The following is a 24,210-nucleotide window of genomic DNA, read 5'->3' as shown; positions in this document are numbered from 1 at the left end:
ATGGTTTGACTGATATTTCACCATTAAAGCTTTATTTTTCCTGTTAGCTACTTCAGCTCTAAGGATTTCTACATAAAATTTCTGCACATCAAAGCACAGACTAGTAAGACAGAAGCCACGTCGCAGCTCCCTGTGCACTCTGAGCTAATGGGAAGACACAAACTAGAGGTTGCCTTTGACAGGTTGCATTTAACAAGTACTGCCTACTTTCCCATTTGTGGTCTCTTCATCTCACTCCTGTCTCTCCTCACCATATTTTTATCTTAATATAAGCCTTAACACGACGTAAGCCCAGTTGTGGTCAGTACAGACTATGCTCAGGTACCTAGCAGAAGATATGTGATATGTCCCTCCGGGTTACATGCTGTACATGTAGCATGGGTTACACGGGTTACTCTGACATTACACTCAATAGATACATAGACACCTGCAATTTCTGGAAGTAACTATGTGTCGAGAGAACCAGACTCCATCCCAACATTTCTGTAACAAAATACACCCATTTGCCAGATGCTGGGAAGATGTATAGTCATTTTACTGTGCAACCACATCATTCCTTCAGAGAGACACTCAGGTAAAGGACGCTTTGAAGTTTCATAGAAAAAAATTCCTGTTCAGGGCAGCTGAGAAGCAAAGGTTATTGTGGTTTCTGATATGAACCCTCTGAAGAGTTGCCCCTCTTGCTCTTAGCTACTTGAGGAGAAAATGGTACATGCATATTTCATCTGTTTACATCACAGAGAGATGAAGTTGTATCAGGAGATGTAATGCCCTGAACAGAGTGGAATGCATCCAGAAAATTCAGAAGTGATGACAAAAGTTTGCTAAATAAACCAGCAGACATGGAAAAACAGAATCCTTTGACCCCAGATGCACACTCCTGTCAGGAAGCTTTTATCATTTACTTTGGATTAAAATTGGCAGAGAAGGCTCTCCCATCAGACTATTTCACCATCTGTTTGTGAAAATATCCAGATTATTTTTGCCTTCAGCTATTAACAAGAGGTATAAGGAAGCTCTGCTTTTCCACATTAATCCTAGGTATTGCTGTTCTCACACACATTATGAGCTGGATTTTCAGAACCAAAACATGTGGCCTAAAAGAGGAAAAAAGAAAATCAGTGTAAATGTTGTTGCTCAGCAGTTTACTGTGTCTTAAAACTTAGCTCTCTTTTTGGTATATCCCAGTTAGTACAATATTAACAAGAACAACTTTTGGAAAAAAAAAAAAAAAAAAAAAAAAAAAAAAAAAGACCAAACACTTTGAACACATTGAACGTGTCAGATATTTGATGACAGAAGCTGTCAAAAGCAGACACCAGGCTTTTGCTGCCTCTATAGATGAATGTTCACTACTATCATCTATGACCTCAGCCCTTTTCAAAGAAAAACACTGCTTAAGACTGATGATCTCATCTCAATGAAACCAAAACTCTAGGCATATTTGATAATGTACCAAGTCACTAAACTTGAAGCACTTGAGCCTGTTCCTCCTGGTCTTAAATTCATTGGCCTTATCTCCCTCCCCACACACACCCCCTTTTTTTCCCTTGAAGTTTATTCTTTGTTTTCTGTTGGTCAACGTATTTCCTAATTTAAAGGAACAAGTAAGTAGGAAAAGGTATGTAAATCACAAATATTTGTACTCTCTTTGTGTGTACTTATTGTATTAATCCTTTAATTATAGCTAAGCTTTAAAATTACATATAAATCCAGATTCTTCCTCCTCATGTTAAAGTGTCCTGGTTGTAAGATATTGGCTTTTTCACTCTTCCACACACATAATTTTAGCTCTGCCCTTTATATGCATCACTTCCATTCACAACTTCTCCACAGCTTTGAGCTCCTGTATGATGCTTCCTGCAAATCATGTATGGAGAAGCACACAGTAAACTCCAACTGTTTGCTAGGAAGTATAGATATAAAACCAGGAATTATTTCCTGTAATCTGGAGGCCAGCTAGATTCGCAGCCTTCTTGATTATGACAGCTAGAAAAAGTTGTGGTACTAATTGAAAAAGCATGTACATTAGATTAATCTTGACATTTCCTTTACTTTACTGTAAAACACAACTCAGATAAAAAAAAATTCATGCATTAAAAAGTCAAGAAATACAAGTAATCAGTGTGGCCATTTCATACATAAAAAATAAAGAGATTCTGTATAACAGTGCAAAAGGTAAGGAAAAGGGGTTTTAAACACGCAATAAGTGAATTCGCCCAAGACAGCAATTGTAACAATTATTCATAAAGTGGCAGAAACCATCTGTCAAGGACCAAGAATTCCCTGTGGAAGGCAGGGTACAATGTATAAATGTATTACACATTTATCTATATCTATCCATATATGAATATAAATATATCTACATATCTATCTACCTTTGTCTATGAAATATTTATATTTAGGAACATATAAAAAATGTTTCATAGATTTTTGATTCTGGTCTGAATTGTTACATTTAAAATATATAAGTTGCCTACAAGGCTTTGCAGTATCTTGTGCTCTCCTCCCCTACAGAACTGAAGGGTGCAAGTTTTCTGCTAAGGCAGTCACAGAAGAATGATAATCCCCTATGCAAACTTTAAAACATTTAGACACCCTTCTCTACCTTCTGGCTATCTCCATTGTGATTTTTTATTTTTTTCCTTTTGCACTGATTGATGAGGCAGGTTGATGAATCTTATTTCATCAACCTGTTCATCAACCAACCAATTGCAGAATACTTATAATAAATAAATGAATACATACATACATACATACATAAAGCATGGTACTGAATGCACTAAGATGAAACTTACCTTAAAATAAACATCAGTATGCAAATGCCCTCCAAAAATGTCTTTTATCACAAATTGTGGAGGGAATATCCTGTCCATTAAATAAATAAATAAATAAATAAATTAGTTAATCTGTGAATTAGAATTTACTTTCCTTCCATGAATTAGAATTTACTTTCCTTTTTTATATTATACAGGTATTTTACCTAAAGATTAGAAGGACATAGAAATTGTAAATCCTCTGTGAATCTATGCCCTTACTATGAATCTAATTAGCAGCATAAATAGTCTTACTGTTACCTGATTTGATTCTGAATCACTTTGGGTGTAGTACAGTTGAATCATTAGTGTCTGTGCCATATTATTCCTGTTTTGGAATATGTACTCAGAAATATCAGAACAGCTCTCACCCCCAGAACACATTTCAAAATACGGACTTCTCAGACAGCTGTCAGATGCAGACTGGTCTGAGCTCCACAGATGAAGAAGGAAGCCTGTGAAATCTAAATAAGTAGCATATTGACTTAGCTTACTACAAAGCAAGCACAGGAAATTCTTTCAAACAATGTGCAAGTAAAAATAACCAGTAAGTAGCAGGAAAATGTTGGCTTCTTTCTTTCATGCTGATCCATTGTAAGCATTACTCCAGTCATCCCTTATTGTTAAAAGGAAAAAATACTGCTCTTATATTACTTTCCTCAACAGAGAAAAGAAGAGTCTGTAGCATAACAGGCAAAACAGGCACTTGTCAGCAAATCTCATACTGCAGGCTGTTCATCATGTAGTCATGATCTGATCTGGTCAAGTGCCACTGTAGAATGTATTAAGTTTTGCCCTCACCCCTTACCTCCTACATCACTTTGGAAGGTGATATGAAATCTTTTCAAAATAAAAACATGAACAATTAGAGATATGATGCAAAATATGATATAGAAAATAAAATTCCGAACATTCTCCAGTGTAACTTCTCCAACTTCCAGATACTACAAATGGAACTGGCTGGGAATCTGGCAGTGACTTTTTTTTTTCTTTCCCCCCTTTAGAAAGTGCTTCTTGGTTCCAAAGGGAGATGAAAAGCCATAAAACCTGATGCTTCATCCAATATAGTGTTGCAAGTCACTTCTAACAGACAACAAGAAGTCTCCACGGTATCAGTCAACAATGAGGTTACTCAATCCACTAAGGGATAAAAAAAAGAGACCTCAGTTTATGCACAACTGAATCATTAACCTTTTCTACAAAGCCAACCTTTTCATAAAGAAGACACAACAAGTGCTTGTCAAAAGGTTTCAGTGTTTAGGATTTCCTTGGGCTGTGGAAACTGAAAATTTCAGTATATATACACTTAAGCTTCAGTCTCTCATTTCAGAGGTGGATTGTCTAATATTTTTAGGCTACTATTTTTGACTAGACAGAGAAAAGAATTTTAAAACAACATTTTATATCTGAAACAAATTCATATTCCGAGATAAATTGAGCCCAGACTGAAATTCGCTTTGCAACTCCACATGGAAAAGTAGGAAAAACAAAACAAAACAAATCCTTCAGCACTCACTGAATACAGGCTCTAAGAGAACTAGAGAGTATATCTGAATTCAAATCACTGCCCCAGACAATTTCAATTACAGATAAACCATACTGACAGATCCCACAGCTTTCAAGACAATATGCATTTAGATATAACTATGCTTACATCCTTTTCTTAACATCAGATCTATCCATCAGTTATTGCCTTCTTCTAACATATTTCAAAACTGCTACCGTATATCCAAATTTAGCCCCCATGAGATGATACAAACTCATGTCCTTCAGTACTTCCCTTTTAAATCTCTGATGACCATTATTACTCATCCTTTAGACTTTTTCCAGGAAAGACATATGCTAATTTAGTGTGACATCAGAAGCTAAATAGAGTGGTTTGGTTGAAACCTTACCAATATAAAGCAGAACAGTTATTTTCTATGTCTAATCTAGAATACTCTTTCATACAGATCAACTTGAAACTTAGTGGGCTGAAGGCGTTTGCAGCTGGATGACATTCTTGGGTGTTCTGGGTGTCCACTGGCTGCATTGTAGGTACCTCTAAATAGCATACAGTGCCTATAAACCCCTACTTTCAAATCTCCTGCAGGCTGATGGGGGAAAAAAATGAGGAAATAAATCATTCTGTTAAAAAGCTGTCATTTCCCCCCCAACATGCTGTCTTTTGTAAACTGTCACTGTGCTGGGAGTGGAGTACTGTACTGGGATGGAGTTGATTCTTTTCACAGCAGCCCATACAGTGCTGTGTTTTATATCCATGACCAAAGCAATGCTTTATAATACAGCAATGCTATCAAGCAGTGTACCAAGTCACAGGTTTAGCTCATGGGTAGTAATGCAAAGTTCTGTCAACAACTGAACTCAGGAGGAATAACTTTCTTGTGGATTTCATTCTTAGTAGCTTTTCTCATGTAGAAAAGAGAAATAAAAAATAATAATAGTAATACTCAAAAAGTCCTCAGAAATAACTGCTTGAGATGGTTATGGAGTACAGGAATTGCAGATAATGCTTTTCATGAAAGGCATAGCAATCATATCTTTTTGTATAACCTGGTCTCCAAAGATTTGGTACAGAACTCTTTTTTGCTGGGCATCACCTTCAGTACACATTGAAACAACAGGATATTAAGGCTTGTTGTGGTTTGACCTTAGTAGGATGCTTAGCACCACACAGCTGCTTGTTCACTCCCTGTCATTGAGACAGGGAGGAGAAAAGGACGAGTAAAAGTGAGAAAAAAATGTGGGCTGATATAAAGACAGTTAACTAGGTAAAGCCAAAGATGCACTTGCAAGCAATATGAAATGAGGAATTCATTTGCTACTTCCCACTGGTGAGCAGGTGTTCAGCCTTTTCCAGGAAAGCAGGACCCATCACATAGAATGGTTACTTCTGTACTATATTTACCACAGTGAAATTTCGCATGATACTTAATTCAGCAATGATACCTCAGAGCTGCAACTTTTGACAAAAGTTGTTCCACACCACTTATAATTTAAGAAGACACATTCTTTAAAATAATAATAATAATAAGTAAATATAATAAATAAAACTAATTTTTAAAAATCAGAAAGTAGACTCCCCCCCCCCCCCAGAGGACATAGAACATTATAAATCTTACTAAGAACAATTTTAAGTCTGCATGTATTTGACAAGTTGATGCCATCTCTTTCGGAGTTATTTTAAAAGTTGTTTGGTGATACATTTCTAAACCATCAGTATCATAGAGTCATTGAATTGTAGAACTGTAGAATGGCTCAGATTGGAAGGGACTTTAAAGACCTGGTTCCAGCCCCCCTGCCAAGGGCAGGGACACCTCCCACCAGATCAGGTTACTCAAAGCCTCATCCAACCTGGTTGTGAACACTTCCAAGGATAGGGCAGCAACAGCTTCTCTGGGCAACCTGTTCCAGTGTCTCACCACCCTCAAAGTAAAGAATTTCGTTCCAATAGCTAGACTAAACTTACATTATTTTTGTTTAAAACCTTCCACCCTTTTCCTATCAATTTTATGATAGGACATCTTTTTTTATAAGGCCCCTTTAAATATTGAAAAGCTGCAGTGAAGTCATCCCAGCCTTCTCCTTGTCCATCATGACCAGTTCCCCCTCCTCATCCATCAGTGGGGGCTTACTCTCCTTGGCCTTTCCTTTCTGGGCAATGCACCTGTAGAATCCCTCCTTGTTACTCTTTGCATCCCTTGCCAGGCTCAGTTCCATCTGTGTCTTGGCTTTCCTGATCCCACCCCTGCACATCTGGACAGCATCCCTATCCTCTTCCCAGGCCACGTGTCCCTGCTGCCACTGCCTGTGCATTTCCTTCTTGTGCCTCAGTCTGACCAACAGGATCAGCCATCCCAATTTCCTACCCTCCATTCTTGCTTTCTTAAACAGGGGAAGGGCAGCTCTTGTGTTTTGAGAAAAGCATCCTTAAAGAGATGCCAGTTCTGTTCAGCTCCTTTGTCCTTGAGGACAGTGTTCCAGGGGATTTCATCCAATAAGTCTTTAAACAGCTGGAAGTTTGCTCTTCAGTGGTTTAGAGTCCTGACTTTGCTCTTTGCCAGGCTCACATTCCTCAAGACCTTGTGGTCTTGAGACTCAGCCAGGCATGGTCACTGCAGCCCAGACTACCTAGGATCTTAACCTCTTTAATGAGTTCATCTGCATTGGTGAGCACCAGGTCCAGTAACACGGGTTGGTTAAGACCCAGACAAGGAAGTTGTCCTCAGTGCACTCCAGGAGTGTCCTGGGTTGCTCACAGCCTGCTGTGTGGCTTTCCTAGAAGACATGTGGGTGGTTGAAGTCCCCCATCAAGATGAGAGAGTGCAAGTGTGACGCTTTTTGTAGTTGAAGACAGAAGACCTCATCAATGGGCTCCCCTTGATCAAGTGGCCTGCAGTAGACCCCATCCACAAGGTGCCCTTTATTGTCCTGGTCCTTAACTTTTACCCACAAATTTAGAAATTACTTTTTGCCTTGGTCAAAAAATAATAATAATAATAATAATGATAAAATAAAAGTCTAAATTGCCATATCACATTATGTATTCCTCAATTTTCCAGTTATGCTTGGGATAACAAAATGCTTCTGGTACATCACTCCTAACACAGAGAACAGAGGGATCTGTAACATCCAGGCCAATAGGACGAGAGCAGATTATGATTACTCTGTGATGGCCTAGAGGTCTTCTAAAAGCTGCAGAGGTGACTATTAGACTATGCACCATACTGACAAGCTTTCCACTGGCCAATAGCCAAAACTGGGGGGGGGGGGGGAAGAGGGGAGGGGTACATGTTTTTCCCATCATGAGAAGCCTTCTACATAGGAGTCAGGGTTTTTTTGGTGCCTTTTGGCTCTTCCCAAGAAACTTCCAAAATTATGAATTCAGCAAGAATCCAAGTCACAAGAAGAGCAAAATTCCTTTTTTACAGCCCACTGTGTCATTGGCTACAAATAAGCACATCTCAAAAAAAAGCTATGTTAACACAGGGGGAGGGAGAAAAAAGAAGAAGAAAAAAAAAGAAATTTAGTATCTTGCCCCCTTCCCAGAGAAATGAAATACCTTATAATCAGGAGCAGCTGTTATTTGATCAGGTCTGCTGCTAGCACCAGTGCAGTTCTCTGCTGGCATTGCTGGCAGCTGGTTTGGCTGACACATCAGCCTCTGAACAGCTCTTGGAAGCCATTATCGTCACTTCAGGAAAATAGAGGACTCAAAACTCAGGGAAGGGCTCACGTACTGCTTGTAAGCTCTGTGCCAGGCAGTAAAAGCAGTGCAGCTGTGACTGATGAGCACTTCCCTGCGCACACGCTTGCTCACTCTCATTTTATATCTAGTGACTCATTCTAAATATTCTCTCCTACGTGCTTGTTAGCAGTGCCTATCTCAGCAGGTGGCCTTGGCTTCCCAGTGATCTCCACCAGAAGATCTGCATGCATAGGTGCTGGATAAACCTGCCTCCATGCCCATCATTCGGGGATGTGTGCATGGCAAGGACACCACCCCATGCTCTCCAGCCTCCTCTCTGGTCTGTTGGTCACAGCTGACCCATGAGAAAGCCCACCCCCAGCTGCTAGTGAGGAGGGTCACTGTTGGAACTGCCAACTGTTTTCAGTTCCTGAAAAATATTTTTTTCCTCCTCAGGAACGTAATACATCATGGGAAAGAAATCATGCCACTCTCTCATCTACCCAACACACTCCACCATCTGTCCAAGTTTATATTATTCCCCTCTTCCTTTATCTCACACAACCTATACGGACAGTTTTTGTGCTTACCTGCCACACTTAGATAATAGACCTAGGTAGACCTACAGCAGTTTTTGGCAGTATCAGCAGACCAGTGGCTGAAAAGTGGATTCCAACATCTAGAGCTTCCAACATCAAGCTACCTCACACATTAAAATGTGCAGAAAAATAAATAAATAAAATAGCAAGAAAGCTGGTCTGAGCATGGAGTCCTATAGGCCAGCACAGGCCGCGTTTCTCACTAGCAGTGTGTGCTAGTGCTTTCAGAAGAAAACACTTCTTCACTCAGCAGAAGTGGGTCTGCCTTAGAGTGAAAAAAGAATGAGTTGTACAGCTTTTGAGGTCTTTATAGATTTGACATTTTTAACTGGGAGGTGGTTCTGATCTTCCCATTGGTCTGTTTTCCTGCCCACCTTTAGTCTATGGGCAAGCTGTCAAACTGTTGCAAGATTTAAATGTTTTCTTCTGCTCTGGCAGTGTTTGAACTGTGTACAGTCCCTTTTCAGATGCTGAATCTTGCATTTTGCATAGAACATATACTAAAATTCAGACTTCACGTGATCATCAAGACTGGATTTATTATGCAAGTTGTTACCAGCTTGTAATGAAGAAGAAATATGGCAATAATCAACACATTTAAGTTCCTAATAGGCGTGGAGGAGCTGATGACTGGGCTGCTTTTTACAGGATGTTCTATACATAGATTTACGACAGGGCTACAGGGAAGGCACTTTCCTGGAGCAGATGTAGCTGTGATACAAGGGGGAGCTGGTACAATTACATGGGTCACACAAAACTGAGCAGCAGTGGGACAAGTTTACACAACAGATGACCAAAGAGAGTCTGGGACAGCAACTGGACTTTCTTTACACCTTTCCTGCATCCACAGCAATGTCTTAATTAACTGGGTAATACACTAATGTTATCATTAAGAGATTTATGAGAAGGTAACAACAGAATTAAATATTTAGGAGAAGTTGCTATATAAGGAGAAATCCTGTACAGCATCATACTTGGAAATTTATTCACTGTTGTGAAGCTATTTAATGACCACCACCATAAGCTGAATAAATTACCATATTTTTCTCACAGAACTGAGCTGGCATACAACACTTTGGGTTTCCACTCCATCGGTAGATTGAAGCAACACCAAAAATTTAGACATTTAAATCCCTCCCCCACCATTATGGCCCTTGTGACAGATGTTCCAGATCTCCCCAGGAGTCCTGCAAATTGTGTTTACCACCCCTTCCTTCTTTAAACTTCCAAGTAGCATCTCCATAAAAATCAGTAAGTACAAACAACAGTGTAATTTAAGAGTAATTACAAGCATACATATCTTTCTGTACAATATACCCAGATGTGGAACAGTAACTTTTACCATGTGCTGGAATGAAGCAACTGTGAGAAACATGATACAGGAACTCTGAAGTCCAGCATACAAGTCCGGATGCATGAAACTCATACAAAAATGTATGGTTAGTGAGACAGCATTGTTTGAAATTTCAGAGTGCAATGAAAGATAACATCTTCCAGCATTGGAAAAATCCAGTTCATCAGAGGAAGGAATGTTCCATCTAATAGAGAACAGGTGAAAACACGGAGACATCAAGAAGAACTCACTTTATGGATCAAACTTCCTGCAGCCCCTTTGTGGCAAGCGAAAATAATTAATGCCACCATGTTTCATGCAATCTTGGTTTTATAATGCGTGGTCAATTCTATCTGCCTCAGACACTGCAAGATATTTCAACCTGGTAGGAATATTTGAAAATAAAATGACAAAAAATAGATCACCACTGGATGTACAGTAAGTTCTGCAGACAAAGGCTCTAGGATGAGGATGAGATGCTAGTGTTTAGAGAAAGAAGAGTTTTTGTTTAACACCAAATATTCTGATATAATTTAGTAGTTTACTGATTACTCGAGAACAGAGGAGCATCAGTATACTGTGTTATTCTGTTGAAATAGTAATTAGGTGTCTGTAGACAGTAGATTGCATGTCAGTTTATGTAAGGAGCTTAACTTTCCCTGTAGGTGCAAGTACCCAAACACATTTTTCTGTTCCCAACAACAGATTTTTTATATATGGTCAAAGTTATTTCCTTTATTCCAGCTCCTGTTCATGTCTCAGCCAAAAACAGATTTGCTCATAAACATAACACCACTGCTCTAAAGTAGGAATCCACTGGTTTCTCTCTGTAATAGGTTTGTCTGGTTAAGATAAAATTGATACACTTTTTAGCTCAGCAATTCAGAACCATATAACCTATATATACCCCTTCCTGGAGACCAGAACCTGCTGTGCCAATATTCATCTACATGAAACAGAAGAAAACAAGCTATAAATACAGTGTGGAAAGAATAGACCTCTCACACTCACGCCAATTTAGTATTCTATGATATTCAGGGCAAACAACAAGTTACTAAAGAGGTGTGGAAATTTTGCTAAAAGAACAGCCTTTGGTATGCAGTGACTCCCTCATTTCTTCCTGTAATTTTGTTATAGTCCAAGTTAAAGAACCAGCAAATTAACGTATCATCTTGCCAAACTTGCAGCTAAGGATGGAATCCTAATTTATTTTTTAAGCTCTTTAGTGAACAGCAAGTCTTTCATTTCCATATATATTGACAGAATCTGAGTGGAAGCATAAATATTTATACAAATTATCACACAATTTTAAAAAAGATCAAGAAAGCAAAAAAGAATGCTAAAAGAAAAAAGAATGTTTTTGATGTGCATGACAGACATAATTGGTCCCACTGATTTAGGAATGATGCCAAACAGCCCTGAGCACTATTCACTGGCACCATCCCTGTTAGCTATTCACAAATACAAAGCAGGTTTCAAGTGGTGCAGGATGACAGGAATCAGAGAAATAAATCCATTAGAACAAAACTGAAATTTGAAACGCATGACAAAAACCAGTTATAGCTATGTGTTATGGTGTTGTCTGTGAGGGTCAGCTCTATGTGAAGGACCTCAATAGGTTTGCCTATTGGTTTAACTGTGGCCCTTTCATCCAGTGAGTGCACCAGAATACACAGTGGTACAGGACGGAATTAAAAGTGAGTGGTGAATCAACAATCTGAGTCATCTATGTTCAAAATAAACCTCCTTGTTTACAAAATAATAATAAAAAAAATACATCATGCATAGTCTTCAACATCTTCCAAGAGAATGTGTCCTCACCTCCCCAGCCCTGTTCCCTACAGCTCCCATGCTGCCGCTGCACTGAGCTCTGTTGTCAAGGATCACTCCATTCCTGCTTCCCATCTTGACACAAACTGCAATAAATTACTTCAGCCATCCTGATGTCCCTTGGAGAGACAACACACTAGGACAAAAGCAATCTAGAAGGTTCCTGGATTTCATTTATAACCTCTTCCTCACAGTAACAGAGGAGCCAACAAGGAGAGGTTCTGTGCTGGACCTCATACTCACCAACAATGAGGAGCTTGTTGGGAATGTGAAGGTTGAAGCCAGCCTTGGCTGCAGCGATCATGAGACGGTGGAGTTCAGGATCTTTTAGGCAAGAAGAACAGCGAAAAACAATCTCACAGCCCTGGAATTCAGGAGAGCAGACTCTGGTCTCTTCAAAGTTCTGCTCGGAAGAGTCCCATGGGATAAGGCTGAAGAGGGGCTCAAGAAAGCTGATTATTGTTCAAGGATCACCTGCTCCCAGCTCGGGAGACGTCTACCCCGTTGAATAGAAGGCCAGTCAAAAATGCTGGGAGGCCTGAGTAGATAACAATGAGCTCCTGGACAAACTCAAAAATACAGAGGGTGGAAGCATGGACAGATAACCTGGGAGGAATACAAAGACATTGCCTGAGCATCCAGGGCTAAAGCTAGGAAAGCTAAAGCTCAGATGGAATTGAATCAGGCCAGGGATGTCAAAGATAACAAGAAGAGCTTCTCTAAGTACATTAGCAACACAAGACTAGGTCAAGTGTGGGACCCCTATTGAAATAAATGAAAGACCTTCTTACTCAGGACAAGGAAAAGGCTGAGGGAGTGAAGGCCTTCCTTTCCCCAGCCTTTACCTGCAAGAATACCCCTCAGGAATCCCAGCTTCCAGAGACTGGGGAGAAAGGCTGGAGCAAGGAAGATGTCCTCTAGATGGAAGAGGATCAGGTCAGGGAATACACAAGCAAACTCAGAACAGGTAAGTCCATGCCCCTGATGGGATGCATCCATAGATGCTGAGGAGACTGGCAAATGTTGTTGCGAGGCCACTTGCAATAATCCTTGGTTGACCATGGTGAGTGGGAGAAGCGTCCAGAGACTGGAGGAAAGCAAATGTCACTCCTCTCTTCCAGAAGAGTGGGAAGGAAGTTGTGGGGAAGCACAGGGCAGTCACCCTCACTTTGATCCCCAGGAAGATAGAGCATCTGATCCTGCAAACCATTGGCAGGTGCATGAATGTCATGAAATACAGAAGTGAAATTAAGTGCAAATATGAATCAAGAGATGCACAGAATTTCACTAAAGTTATGTTGGTATACAATTGAGACACAGCAATAAGAAGAGACAACTTACCTTTCATGCCCTTTAAAAATTATGTCTCCTTCCTGTTTTCCTGAGGGGGCATAAAGGGGTAAGATAGTCAAAAATGGTTGCCAGCTGGACTGCAAAGCAAAAAAATAAATAAATAAAATAAAATAATTTTATTTTATTTATACATATATTGCTGTATGAATATCTGTTGTGGTTCCGCTCGAGTGGGCAGCCGAGCTCCACCACAGCCGCTCTCTCACTCCCCCTCCTCCAAGAGGAATGGGGAGAAAATATGTGAAAAGGGCTCAAGGATTGAGATAAGGACGAGAAAATCACGCAATAATTATTGTAACGGGCAAAACAGACTCAGCATAAGAAGATAGTAAGATTTATTGCTCATTACTAACAATTTTGAGAAGTGAGAAACAAAGGAAAGAAACCAAAAGCACCTTCCCCCCCCATCCACCCTCTTCCACCTCCTCTCCCCGAGCGGCGCAGGGGAACGGGGGAATGGGGGTTATGGTCAGTCTACAGCACTTCTTCTCTGCCGCTCCTTCTCGGTCACTCTCATCCCCTGTGCTGTGGGGTCCCACCCACGGGATGCAGTCCCTGATGAACTGATCCAGCGTGGGCTTCCCACAGGCAGCAGCTCTTCCAGAACTGCTCCAGATATGGGTCCGTACCACGGGGTCCATCCCTCAGGAGAAAACTGCTCCAACCTGGCTCCCCTACGGGCAGCAGCTCCTGCCAGGTCACCTGCTCCTGCATGGTCTCCTCTCCACGGGCTACAAGTCCGGCCCGGAATCTGCTCCGGCAGGGGTCTTCCACAGGCCGCAGTCTCCGTCGTTGCAGGTCCACCTGCTCCACCGTGGTCTCCTCCACAGGCTGCAGCGTGAAACCCTGCTCCACCGTGGTACTCCATGGGCTGCAGGGGGACATCCTGCTTCACCATGGTCCTCACCACAGGCCGCAGGGGACTTCTGCTCCGGCGCCTGGAGCACCTCTCCCCCTCCTTCTACGCTGACCTTGGCACCTGCAAGGCTGTTTTCTCACTCCCTTCACTCTCCCGGCTGCTGTGTGGTGCAGCGTTTTTTCCCCTGCCTTAAATATGCTCTCACAGAGGCGCAAACAACATCGCTTATTGGCTCAGCTCTGGAAAACAATGGGGCCCTTCCCAAACATGGGGCAGCTTCTAGATCTTTCTCACAGAAACCACCCCTATGGCCCCCTGCTACCAAAACCTTGCCACGTAACCCCACTACAATATCAGAATGCAACATCTAACTATTGGGTTTTTTAAAAAGCGTCCAGAAAGAGACTAAGGTGTTTAAGAATATTAGCAAATAGCACTCCTCCTGCCTCCTCCCACTAACTTCTACCCTGAGGAAAACTGAGGCGTTCTCTTCTCCCTGTGATGCCTCTACTTACTCTGCATTTTGATATTTAGATCTCATTTGTATTCATACTAAACGTAAGTGTTAATGATTTCTCGGAAAGCCAAGACAGAAACCGAGAACACTTACATCTCACTGAATGCAAACTGGCATTCTGTGTAATAATATGTGGGGAGAACTAAGAGTGGAAATATTTTGAACATGAATTAAAAAGTGTTTTGCTTCTAGTGGCTGGGAGGGTTTTGTATGTTTCCCCAAAAAGGCAACATCTATTTTTGAGAGCTAAAGATACTGTGCTTCATTATAACTCAAAGCATTTGCCCTCCAACTTTGTCACAAAGGCTGGAAATTAAAACACCTGCCACTGATTTTTCTCTGACCTCTCAAGAGCACACATGCCTTTGTGATAATACAAGCCAGGCAGGCCTCAAGGCCTCTACCACTCAGTCACAGAGATTTTCCTCTGCCGCAGAGAACAGAGAGATTTTCCTCTGCCCTTGGAAGCTTCCAGCTTATTTGCACTGTGCTGATATGTATCTGGGCCTGTGGCCGGACTTCAAATGTTCTCATCTCCCTAACAAGCTGCATGTTGAGATTTTCACTGCAACGCAACCTACTGGCTGCTGTGGAGCTACTTGTGACAATTTATCCCAGCACAGTACTAAGGAGATGGCAGGTCCTGCTAGGTTTTAACACAAGCAGCTTTACTCTGATTGTTTTGTTCTCAATTTACTTTTGGCCTGCAGTGGCGAAGAAGACGCTGTTTTCATATTAGATATATGATCTCTGGCAGTTTCATGTCAATCAGCTTTCTGAACTGTAGTTCTAGCCAGAGATTTAAGCCATTCAAGTCTCTCACTATACTACTCATTTATTTATTTAGATGGAGAAATATCAGTAGCCACATACGGATTTTACTGGAATAATTAAGAGTTGGTTTTCATTACAAAAATTTAACTTGGTGCTATCAGTTTGGCACAAAGCCATGCAAGGCATATTTATACAGTACACAGATATAGAGTAGCAAGAGATACACATAAGGTGAGGCAGAAAATCTGGCAGCTATAGTAAAATCACTTAAACATTCAGAAACAGATTCACCTGACACATAAAATAGGAATCGTGCTTAGCCAAAACGTATCTGGCTACAACAATTCCTGCCTCTTAGAAACTGCTTGAAAGATTTCTCCTTACCTTGTTACCCTAGAGAAGCAATTGGTATAGTATCTTGGATGTGTCTGAATTTTCCTCTCTGTGGGTTAAAAATGCAGCCTATGCATCTTGACCAGCTCAGTTCCTTTTTTCTTGGGTGGTTAAACCTCAGCAGTGATGGAAAGGGGTTGAGGGATGATAGCACATTACAGTGCATGTTCTTCACCTTTCCACCAGCAGGAGTGAACTTGCATCTCTTGTTACTGTGCTGCAAAGCCTTACCCAAATAAGCATGGTTAGGCTTTGTAGCACAGTACAAAATAATTAATTAATTAGTAAGTCTACGGGTTTTGATTTACATGCTGTACAGTACATTCACAAACATTATAAATTGACACAAAACCAGTATATGGGGTTTGCGTGGCAAGGGTTTGGTAGTGGAATAGCTGCAGGGGTGGCCTCTGTGAGCAGAGCCCAGCAGCTGCCCCATGTCAGAGCAGAGCCAGCTCCAGATGGCTCCAAAGGGGCCCGCTGCTGGCCAGAGCTGAGCAAGGGAGTGATGCTGGGTGGGCCTCTGGGAGAGCAGAGTTAAGAAAGGGAAAAAATACTGCTGTGCTACAGCAACTGGAAGAGAGGATTGTGAAAATGTGAAAGCCCTGCAGCCCCCAGGTGAGTGCAGCAGGAGGGCAGGAGGCGCTGCAGGCAGGCAGCAGCAGTTCCCCTGCGGGCTGTGCAGGGAGAGGCCCCTGGTGGAGCAGGCTGTCCCCCTGCAGCCCATGGGTCCCACATGGAGCAGATCTCCACGCTGCAGCCCCCCCATGGGTGGAGGAGCCCCCGGTGGAGCAGGTGGATGTGGCCTGGAGGAGGCTGCGGCCCATGGAGAGCCCCCACAGCAGTACAGGAACACTCTGTTCCTGATGGACTGCAGCCCATTGGAAATGTCCACACTAGAGCACAAAGAATGGCATCTCATAGGAGAAACCCATGTTGGAGTAAAAGAGTATGAACAGGAAGGAACAGCAGAGGTGAAGTGACAGGGACCCAACCACCATCCTCCATCACCTTACACTAGGTGGCAGAGGAGGTAGAAACATTAGAAGTGAAGCTGGGCCTGGGATGATGAGTAGTGGAGGAAGCAGATGTTAGTTTTGTTTCTTACCACCCTACTCAAATTTTTCACTGGCAATACTCTCCCTAATTTGTGTATCTTTTGCTTACCAGATACAAACTCCCTATCTTTTACCTTGCTCCAGAAACATTTCTGCCTTATCTTCTCCCTCTGTCCTGCTGAGGAGGGGGATTGAGAGCAGCCAGGTGGGCACCTGGTGGCCTGCCAAGGCCCATCCACCACACCCAGGTTATTGCCAACAGCTGATTTAAAGAACATTGGAGTACAGATCTCTGCAGCCAGAGTATAAATTACTTTTGCTAGGGTACTGCTCACTCATTATTAATGACAGGAACTTGAAAACCTACTGTCTTCTAGGACAGAAATCCTTCTTTAAACAGAACTCCTTTCCATATGAACAGTGTGTTTGAATGTGGAAAAGCAAGAAATTAATGTATGAAGTTAACTATTTACGAGTCCCTACAATGAGTCAGAATAGAACTTACTTCATGAGGAGAAGGAAGTCTCAGGTCCCTGTGTCAGTCAGTGCCTGAACCAAGCCTCCCCCCGCCATCAGCACAGGGGGATGAAATTGTGTCCCTTTCTATCAGTTGCATTGGGTGCAAATCTTCATCCAAAGTATATTATTATGCTTCAAAGAATGCATTTTCATGTGAATAGAGAAAACAGCTAAAACAACTTCCCACTTTCATTTTATCTTTTATGTACTTTCTCAGGTTACATTATATTTTTGTGTGTTATTCAATCTCCTACCCGGCATCATAAATACATCAATATGCAGAGATTATACCATCCTACCCAAAATATGTTTCTCAAACCTTAATTATACCTTTAGCCTGCCACATGCTTCAGTTCCCAATCTCTCCCATGCTTTTCTCAGTTCACTACAGCTTTTTTTTTTTTTTTTTTCTGATCAGAGGCCCATGAAATTTTTCACATCCTCTAGAGCACATGGAATTGCATGAACTTTCCTCTGTCCTATACTTGACAAAGAGCTTTCTCTGCTCTTTACTGCCTCCTGGGAAAACTGGCAGTACATACTTCCAGTCTCAGCTGCTCCACCAGGCCTCTGCCCTCAGTTTGGAGATGTCAGCATTTTTTCTTTTTTGCTTTTTCCAATTTCTTTCTGCTGCTCTCCTAGGATTCCACCTATCCCAACCTTTGCTTAAACAATTTTAAACACAAGCACTAAGACCTACCTTGAGATCAAGGAGTGCAAGCTCTAACGCTGAGAATCTGTGAACTGTCGATGTACTCTACTGTTCAAGCAATTCAAGTTCATATGACAATCTTTTAGTATTATTGTCTTTGGTTAAGATAAAGAAATCCAAAAATGGCTTTTACTTTTTAATTGTAATTAGATACTGGTGAGATTTTGATGGATGGAATTTATCAATAAAATTCTGCTGCAGATGAAATAGTGAAGTGCAGAGTTTGATTTTTTTTAAGGTGTTACAAACTTTCAAACAAACTTGTTTATGATGTTTTAAAAAAATATCACAAAGAAAAGCTTATACTGAAATACTTTATTTCCATCTCACAAAAAGCAATAGTGTTTGCAGTACACATGCCTTTCAAATCAGTGCTGGTAATATGCAAAAACATTTCTCTGAAATATAAAGAAAATAAGCTTCTCTTCCCTTTACAAATGAAACAGACAACTTTGCATATTTTATGTCTATCTATACATACACACGCACACACACACACACACAATATTCAAATCCCCATCTGAAGGCAGGTATTTTACAACCTGAAATGTTACCACTCACAGTTCAGACACCTGTGAATTTACATTGTCTTATATATTTTTACAGTGTTTAAAATACAAAGACTAACCCATTACAAGTACCTACAGTATACAGCATTTCCAAATTAACTTGTAAGGTATTTTTCAGGGATACCTAACTTAACCTTGACTTAATGAAGACAGGGCTCATTTCTCACTGCAAAAATTTGTTTTACACTATATATTCAAACCCCTCCAGTCTCCAATTCTTGGAATGGAAAATCTGTACTTCATTTTTACAAATTCAATTCGAATTACTGTGTTTCAATCCATTCAAGCCACTATTTTTTTTTTTTTTTTTATAAAACTATATACTTAAGATTGTATTGTGATTTGTTTAATGCCACCATCACTAATTCAAAAAAGATGCCCGTCTCCTGTTCTGCATCAAACAAAGTTAAATTGTCACATATAAAAGTCGATATATCTAGTACAACAGCAGGTTTAAATAACACAGCAAAATTAGAGATTTAAATTCTTTAGCAATATGACCTGAGAGTTTAATATGGTAAATGTACTTTTTTTCCCCTAGAAATCATGTGACTCCATGACATAAAAAAGTAACAGAAATCTTTGAACATTTAGTAGCATCGTGATGAAAGTGATATAAATATAACTATTAAAAATAAGCTTATGTATGCACTTGTCAAAATGTCGAAAATAAACATTTAGCATGTCGAGAAATGAATGTACTACATGATGCATGGATTATGTGGAAAAGCTAAAATGTATGTGACTGAATGCAACGAGTGCATACAAGTAAGAATGGTTACTGAGCATTAATTTAAATTTCAGAGTGCAAAGAAGGATATCTTCCAGCAAAGCAAAGGAAGGATGGTACAACCTGTCAGAAAATGGAATGTTCCACCAAAGGGAGAACAGGTAAAAGATACAGATTCAAGTTACACTTCCTACATCTGTTAGCCAACAAAAGAAAATTATTCCTCCCATGATTAGGGAGGAATGATTAGGCATTAGGTTTTTTATAGATCATTTCTACAATGTATGTTCAGAATTATGTGTCTCAAATACCTCAAGATCTGGAAAGTTCTCCTTTCCTATGGTAGACAGTATCTTTCTACACCTTCTGAGTGCCAAGTCTGATAATTAATGCAGAAATTCCAGTCCAAACAAGCTGGCTCTCCAGCAAATGTGTGATTTCCATATAGGAGTGGACAAGAAGAAAGTTTGTTTCTTCTAGAAGGATTAGTTTACAACAGAATGAGCTTGACAGCAATACAGTACTCAGGAGGAGATGCAACGTTATTTTACCAAAGTTTACTTATGTAGTAGTTCCATAGCTGGAAAATCTATATGCTGAAGTACAATTTGACATCATATTTATAGGATGCAACAAAAGCCAGCACTGCTCAGTGTACTCCCTCTGACAAACTTCAGTTACCCGTGAAACAATCTGTGTAACAACAACGAACCCTCAGCAATTGTAGTTTGCTTTCCCATTAGCAGCACTGAAACGCTCAGAGAGACAAGTCTCACCAACCTCTAAGAACAAGACCTCAGTCAGCTCCTGCAGGAAAACAGGATGTTTATTCTAACATACTGTCTAGCATATCACTTCGATGATAAGCCATAAGGCACAATGACCATCTATCACTATGACTGGTTACACAGAAAAATTAAACCTATTTTAAACACCTTCATTCCATATGTTACCATCTTTTCACACATTAGAAGAAATCTCATATTTCTCTGCTTGCACTTTTTCCATCTCTAAATAAAAATAAAAGCTGAGCTGGCAGAGGGTGCAATCCTTTTTCCACGGACAACATTAAGAGCTCAACTGCTTGCTTACGCTTTTCCTGGTAGGCTAATTTTACATAGGAAAAGTATTTATTTTTGATGTATTTATAGAAGTAAAAAATATATACATGCATATTTGCTTTTCACCACAATTAGCTCTTAAAATTACAAGTGCATTCATTATAAACAGAGGATACTGGAAAGTAACAAGACAATCAGTGCATAATGGCTTTGAAGACAGTAATTGATGTAGCCCATCTGAACATGTACTATAGTTCCAATTTATTAAACACTATGATTTTACATTGCAGGAGATGATACAAAGCTAGTAGCATTTGAACTCACAGTTTTTCACTGCAAAGCTCTTCTGCTGTAAAATAAGAATGGCCTAAGATATATAAAAAACATTAGCTCAGTAAGTTTTAGCTAGAAAATACTATGGAAATTAAGTGAAGAGGTCCTATTGGCTACAATATGTTTTTCATTTGACCAGAAGCCAAAGAAAACTCAAGGAACTAGCAAGATTTCATTCCTTTACAGTAAGGCATGACAGATGTGGCTCTAAAGGGCAGTTCATTGCTCATGCCTTAACCATTCCAACCTTCACCAGTTCCCAATAATCTCAATAACAGAGAAGTATATTTAAGATTTCCCTTGGAAGGAGGACTCCAGCACAGTTTTTATTAAGTTTATAGACTCCATGACAGTTTAAAAACCTCTACAATGGATACACTGAAATTATTACCTATTAGAAAAAAAAAAAAAAAAAAAAAGCTGTCAAATGCAGCAAAAAGTGAAATAAAAAAAAATATTCCTAAACCTTTCCCTCCCCTGACTTTCCAGATGGTCTTGGTACAGTTTGCAGTCTAAAACTCAGCTGCATGCTATTTCCTTGCTAAGAGCTAATTATCAGTAAAGCATCTGAATAAAATCTATAATCCTACAGCAGAAATCAGGAGGAAGATGGGCCCTTCCTCCGGAGTTTCCTTTTGAAATTTTATATACCTCAGTACCGTAGTCAGGGCTGAAGTAAAAAGAAATGTGAGGGGATAGAAAAGTGAAAGCATACTACTGTTTTCTCATTTAATATTAGGAAGTGACTGTAAAGGAAAATAGATGACAACTACATATATACACACAAATATACAAATATGGAATTCATATTTCTGCAGAGAGCATAAAGGTTTAAAATAAACTAAGAAATAATACCACAAGACATGGAAGTTTGTAAAAAAAATAATCAGAGAACGTAACTAATTACCATTCTAATTGCATGACTTTTATGGAATTAGGACAGTATGATCTACTTTCAGTGCTTACATTCCTTCTTCAGTACTTGTGAAAATTGCTCTTTTCTGAGCCTCTGGGGCAAACAAATGTTTGTGCATGCTCAGAATCTAACACACTTTCTAACAATTTCAAGATTAGAACTGCAGACATAGTTTTTAATGTGAACTGGTAAAAACATGAGGAATTCCTTTTCCAAGAAAGCATTTCCCATTCTGTCAGGATGGGAAAAGTATGGCATGGCTTAAGCAATCACAGCTTACAATTTCTTCTAATTAGAATGAGCAGTCAATGCTGTGATTTCATCAATTAAAGTTTGAATTACCTTTGACAAATTTTTATGTCCACTAATTTAACTCTCATTCAAACTACTATCTTCAGAATTTGCTCTGACTGAAATTAAAACTTTGTGTTGTTCAAAATTTTCAACTTTTAACCCTTAATGTTTTCATATCGAATCACATATTGGATGCTGACAAGACAACAGGTCTGAATCTGCTTGCGTGAATCCACAAAAGGTGCAACAGTAGTGAACATTTGAAAACATCCTATCTCCACATAAACAAGTATGATTACTCTTGCATGTGTTTTATGTACATGCTATGCCTCAGAAATGGCTTTTCTCACTGCTTTTGACAGACAAGGTTGTACAGTTGGTGTTTTGGCTTTCTAATGTGGCACATCTCTGCTTTTAGATTCCCACCCCCTTTTTTTTTAAAAAAAAAAAAAAAAAAAAAAAAAAAAGAGTATGATGATTTAGATCCCCTTCTTTTAAAGCGTATGAAGACTTGTCACACAAGGTTTTTCATAACAGTAGAACAAACCATTAAAGTCTAAATGAGAAGCTTTCTAAAGCTATACTGAGTAAGCAATGTACAGAAATTATACTGTGATATCAAAGGTAACAGGCAAGGGAAAAAAAGCATAAACTTAACCAAATGAAGTGGCTGATACACTGACTTATTGCAGGACCTCTGCAACAAGTGGTGAAATTCTAAATCAGTAGTCAGAAGTAGACAATTCAGTAGTCAGTCTAACAGATAAACCGGCCTGTTAACAACTTCTCATGGCAGTTTTGTGCAGTTGCTCACAGATCAATACAGCAACATCAGTTACACTTCGATGTTTAACAACACAATTCTCAAAAATGTCTAATAAATTCAGAGTAAAAGTTTCAAGGCCACATCATTGTTTTTGGAAATTCCATCTCTAAAACATTTGTTTTTGCTGTCTGGCTTTCTCCTTTCCATGCAGACTATTAGTGCCCAGCCACTTTAAACATCAAAAGGTGTATGATTAGCATGACGTATTATTCTTATTTTTCATGCAATTCCCAAACAACACAGTGAAAAATCAGAAGTCCAAACTGAATTCAAATCCAGACCATATTTACCTCTCCTCAAACTGCTGTACTTTATGAGATCCTCTAATACTTATGTATGACTTTGTTTCACAACAGCTTCTCTATCTACGAATGTGGAAACTACCTGTATTTTTTGCAGTAACAAAGCCCTACTAATTACCTAGCAGTCTGCAAAAAACTAACAGTTCATGGCAACTTTCTTTCTGCTCTTATCTGTCAATATCAACGCACTGATGAAAATCTAGAACATGATACCAAATGAAAGGGTATTAAATTTCATAATATATAATATAATTTATGGAGATGTTTGGTCTATAGATGAAAACAGTTTCAGAATAAATACATCCTGCTCATAAATGCTTCGAGGGAAATCAAAATTTGTGTGAGACATGCCCTGAGCTATCTAGACTCTCTAATAGTGCAAACAATGTTGCAGCAATGCCTGGTTTCACCCTGGCTTTTGCAAAAGAAACAGAGCAACTGTCCACAGATTTCCTAAATGGCTGACATGCCATAGTTTTATGTGCACTACAGCCATTTTTGTAGCTTTGCTAAGTTCCTCTCCATCCACTGGATATTGAGCTGAATTGTGTCAAGTGCCTCTTTTACACAACGCAGTTTAGAACTCTCTTCTGACTTGGATTCAAAAAATGTCTTCACCTGAATGACAAGAAAAAATAAAGTGTTAAAAAACAACACAGACCTCACAAATAGATACAAAGCAAAGGCTACACATGTGCTGGAAACAGATAATCATATACATTTATGCAGCAAACAAAATTCTCAGAGTTGGCTTCCCAAAATGCAAGAACGTCTTTAATGGGAAGAGCAGCAGTAACCCCTTTGGTTTCAATAAATTAGTTTACCAATAAATAGATATTGGTAACTCATCACATTAATTACAGAGCACTCACAGAGCACTGTAAGTTCTGGAAAGAGAGGTGTTTTTTGTGTGAAAAAGAACTAATTGTTGCTAGTGACCCAATGCAGTCCTCTCGAATGACCCCCCACTTCCACTTAACATTTTAACTATCAATGCTTACACTTAAAATACTACTGTTCGTACAATAAGAAGCCTTCTCTACCCAGTTTTCTAAATGAAAGCATTAGACTCAACTATAAACCTTTCTTGACACCATACATTCAGGGTCTTGTGAGGTAAGACTCAAATTTCTAACAGCTAGTAACTGGATCTTAGCTTATACTCAACTTCCACAACAGCTCTTTGGGACTGTTGACAGACAAAATAATCTAAAACAACTCTTAATGG

The 24,210-nt window shown here is 39.7% G+C and overlaps 1 protein-coding gene and 1 long non-coding RNA gene across 4 annotated transcripts in view; both read right to left on the bottom strand.

The window, feature by feature from the left end:
• Positions 1–10: 10 nt before the first annotated feature.
• On the bottom strand, positions 11–8,118 carry LOC311427767. The gene is made up of 3 exons (XR_014687541.1): positions 7,879–8,118; positions 2,799–2,868; positions 11–1,097 (listed from the first exon to the last, which is right to left on the bottom strand). It is a non-coding gene; the product is annotated as an uncharacterized lncRNA (long non-coding RNA).
• Positions 8,119–18,251: 10,133 nt separating this feature from the next.
• LNPEP (leucyl and cystinyl aminopeptidase) overlaps positions 18,252–24,210 on the bottom strand; it is a 61,967-nt gene continuing 56,008 nt past the window's right edge. For all 3 annotated transcript variants that reach the window (XM_084503573.1, XM_084503571.1, XM_084503572.1), the window contains one exon: positions 18,252–23,600. In XM_084503573.1, coding sequence (XP_084359699.1) covers positions 23,469–23,600 — 132 coding nt within the window. In that variant the 3' untranslated portion in view covers positions 18,252–23,468. The remainder of the gene's footprint in view (positions 23,601–24,210) is intronic.

This window comes from Aythya ferina, assembly GCF_964211825.1.
Source record: "Aythya ferina genome assembly, chromosome: Z".
NCBI classification, from domain to species: Eukaryota; Metazoa; Chordata; class Aves; order Anseriformes; family Anatidae; genus Aythya; species Aythya ferina.
This window is presented reverse-complemented; position numbering and strand designations above follow the sequence as displayed.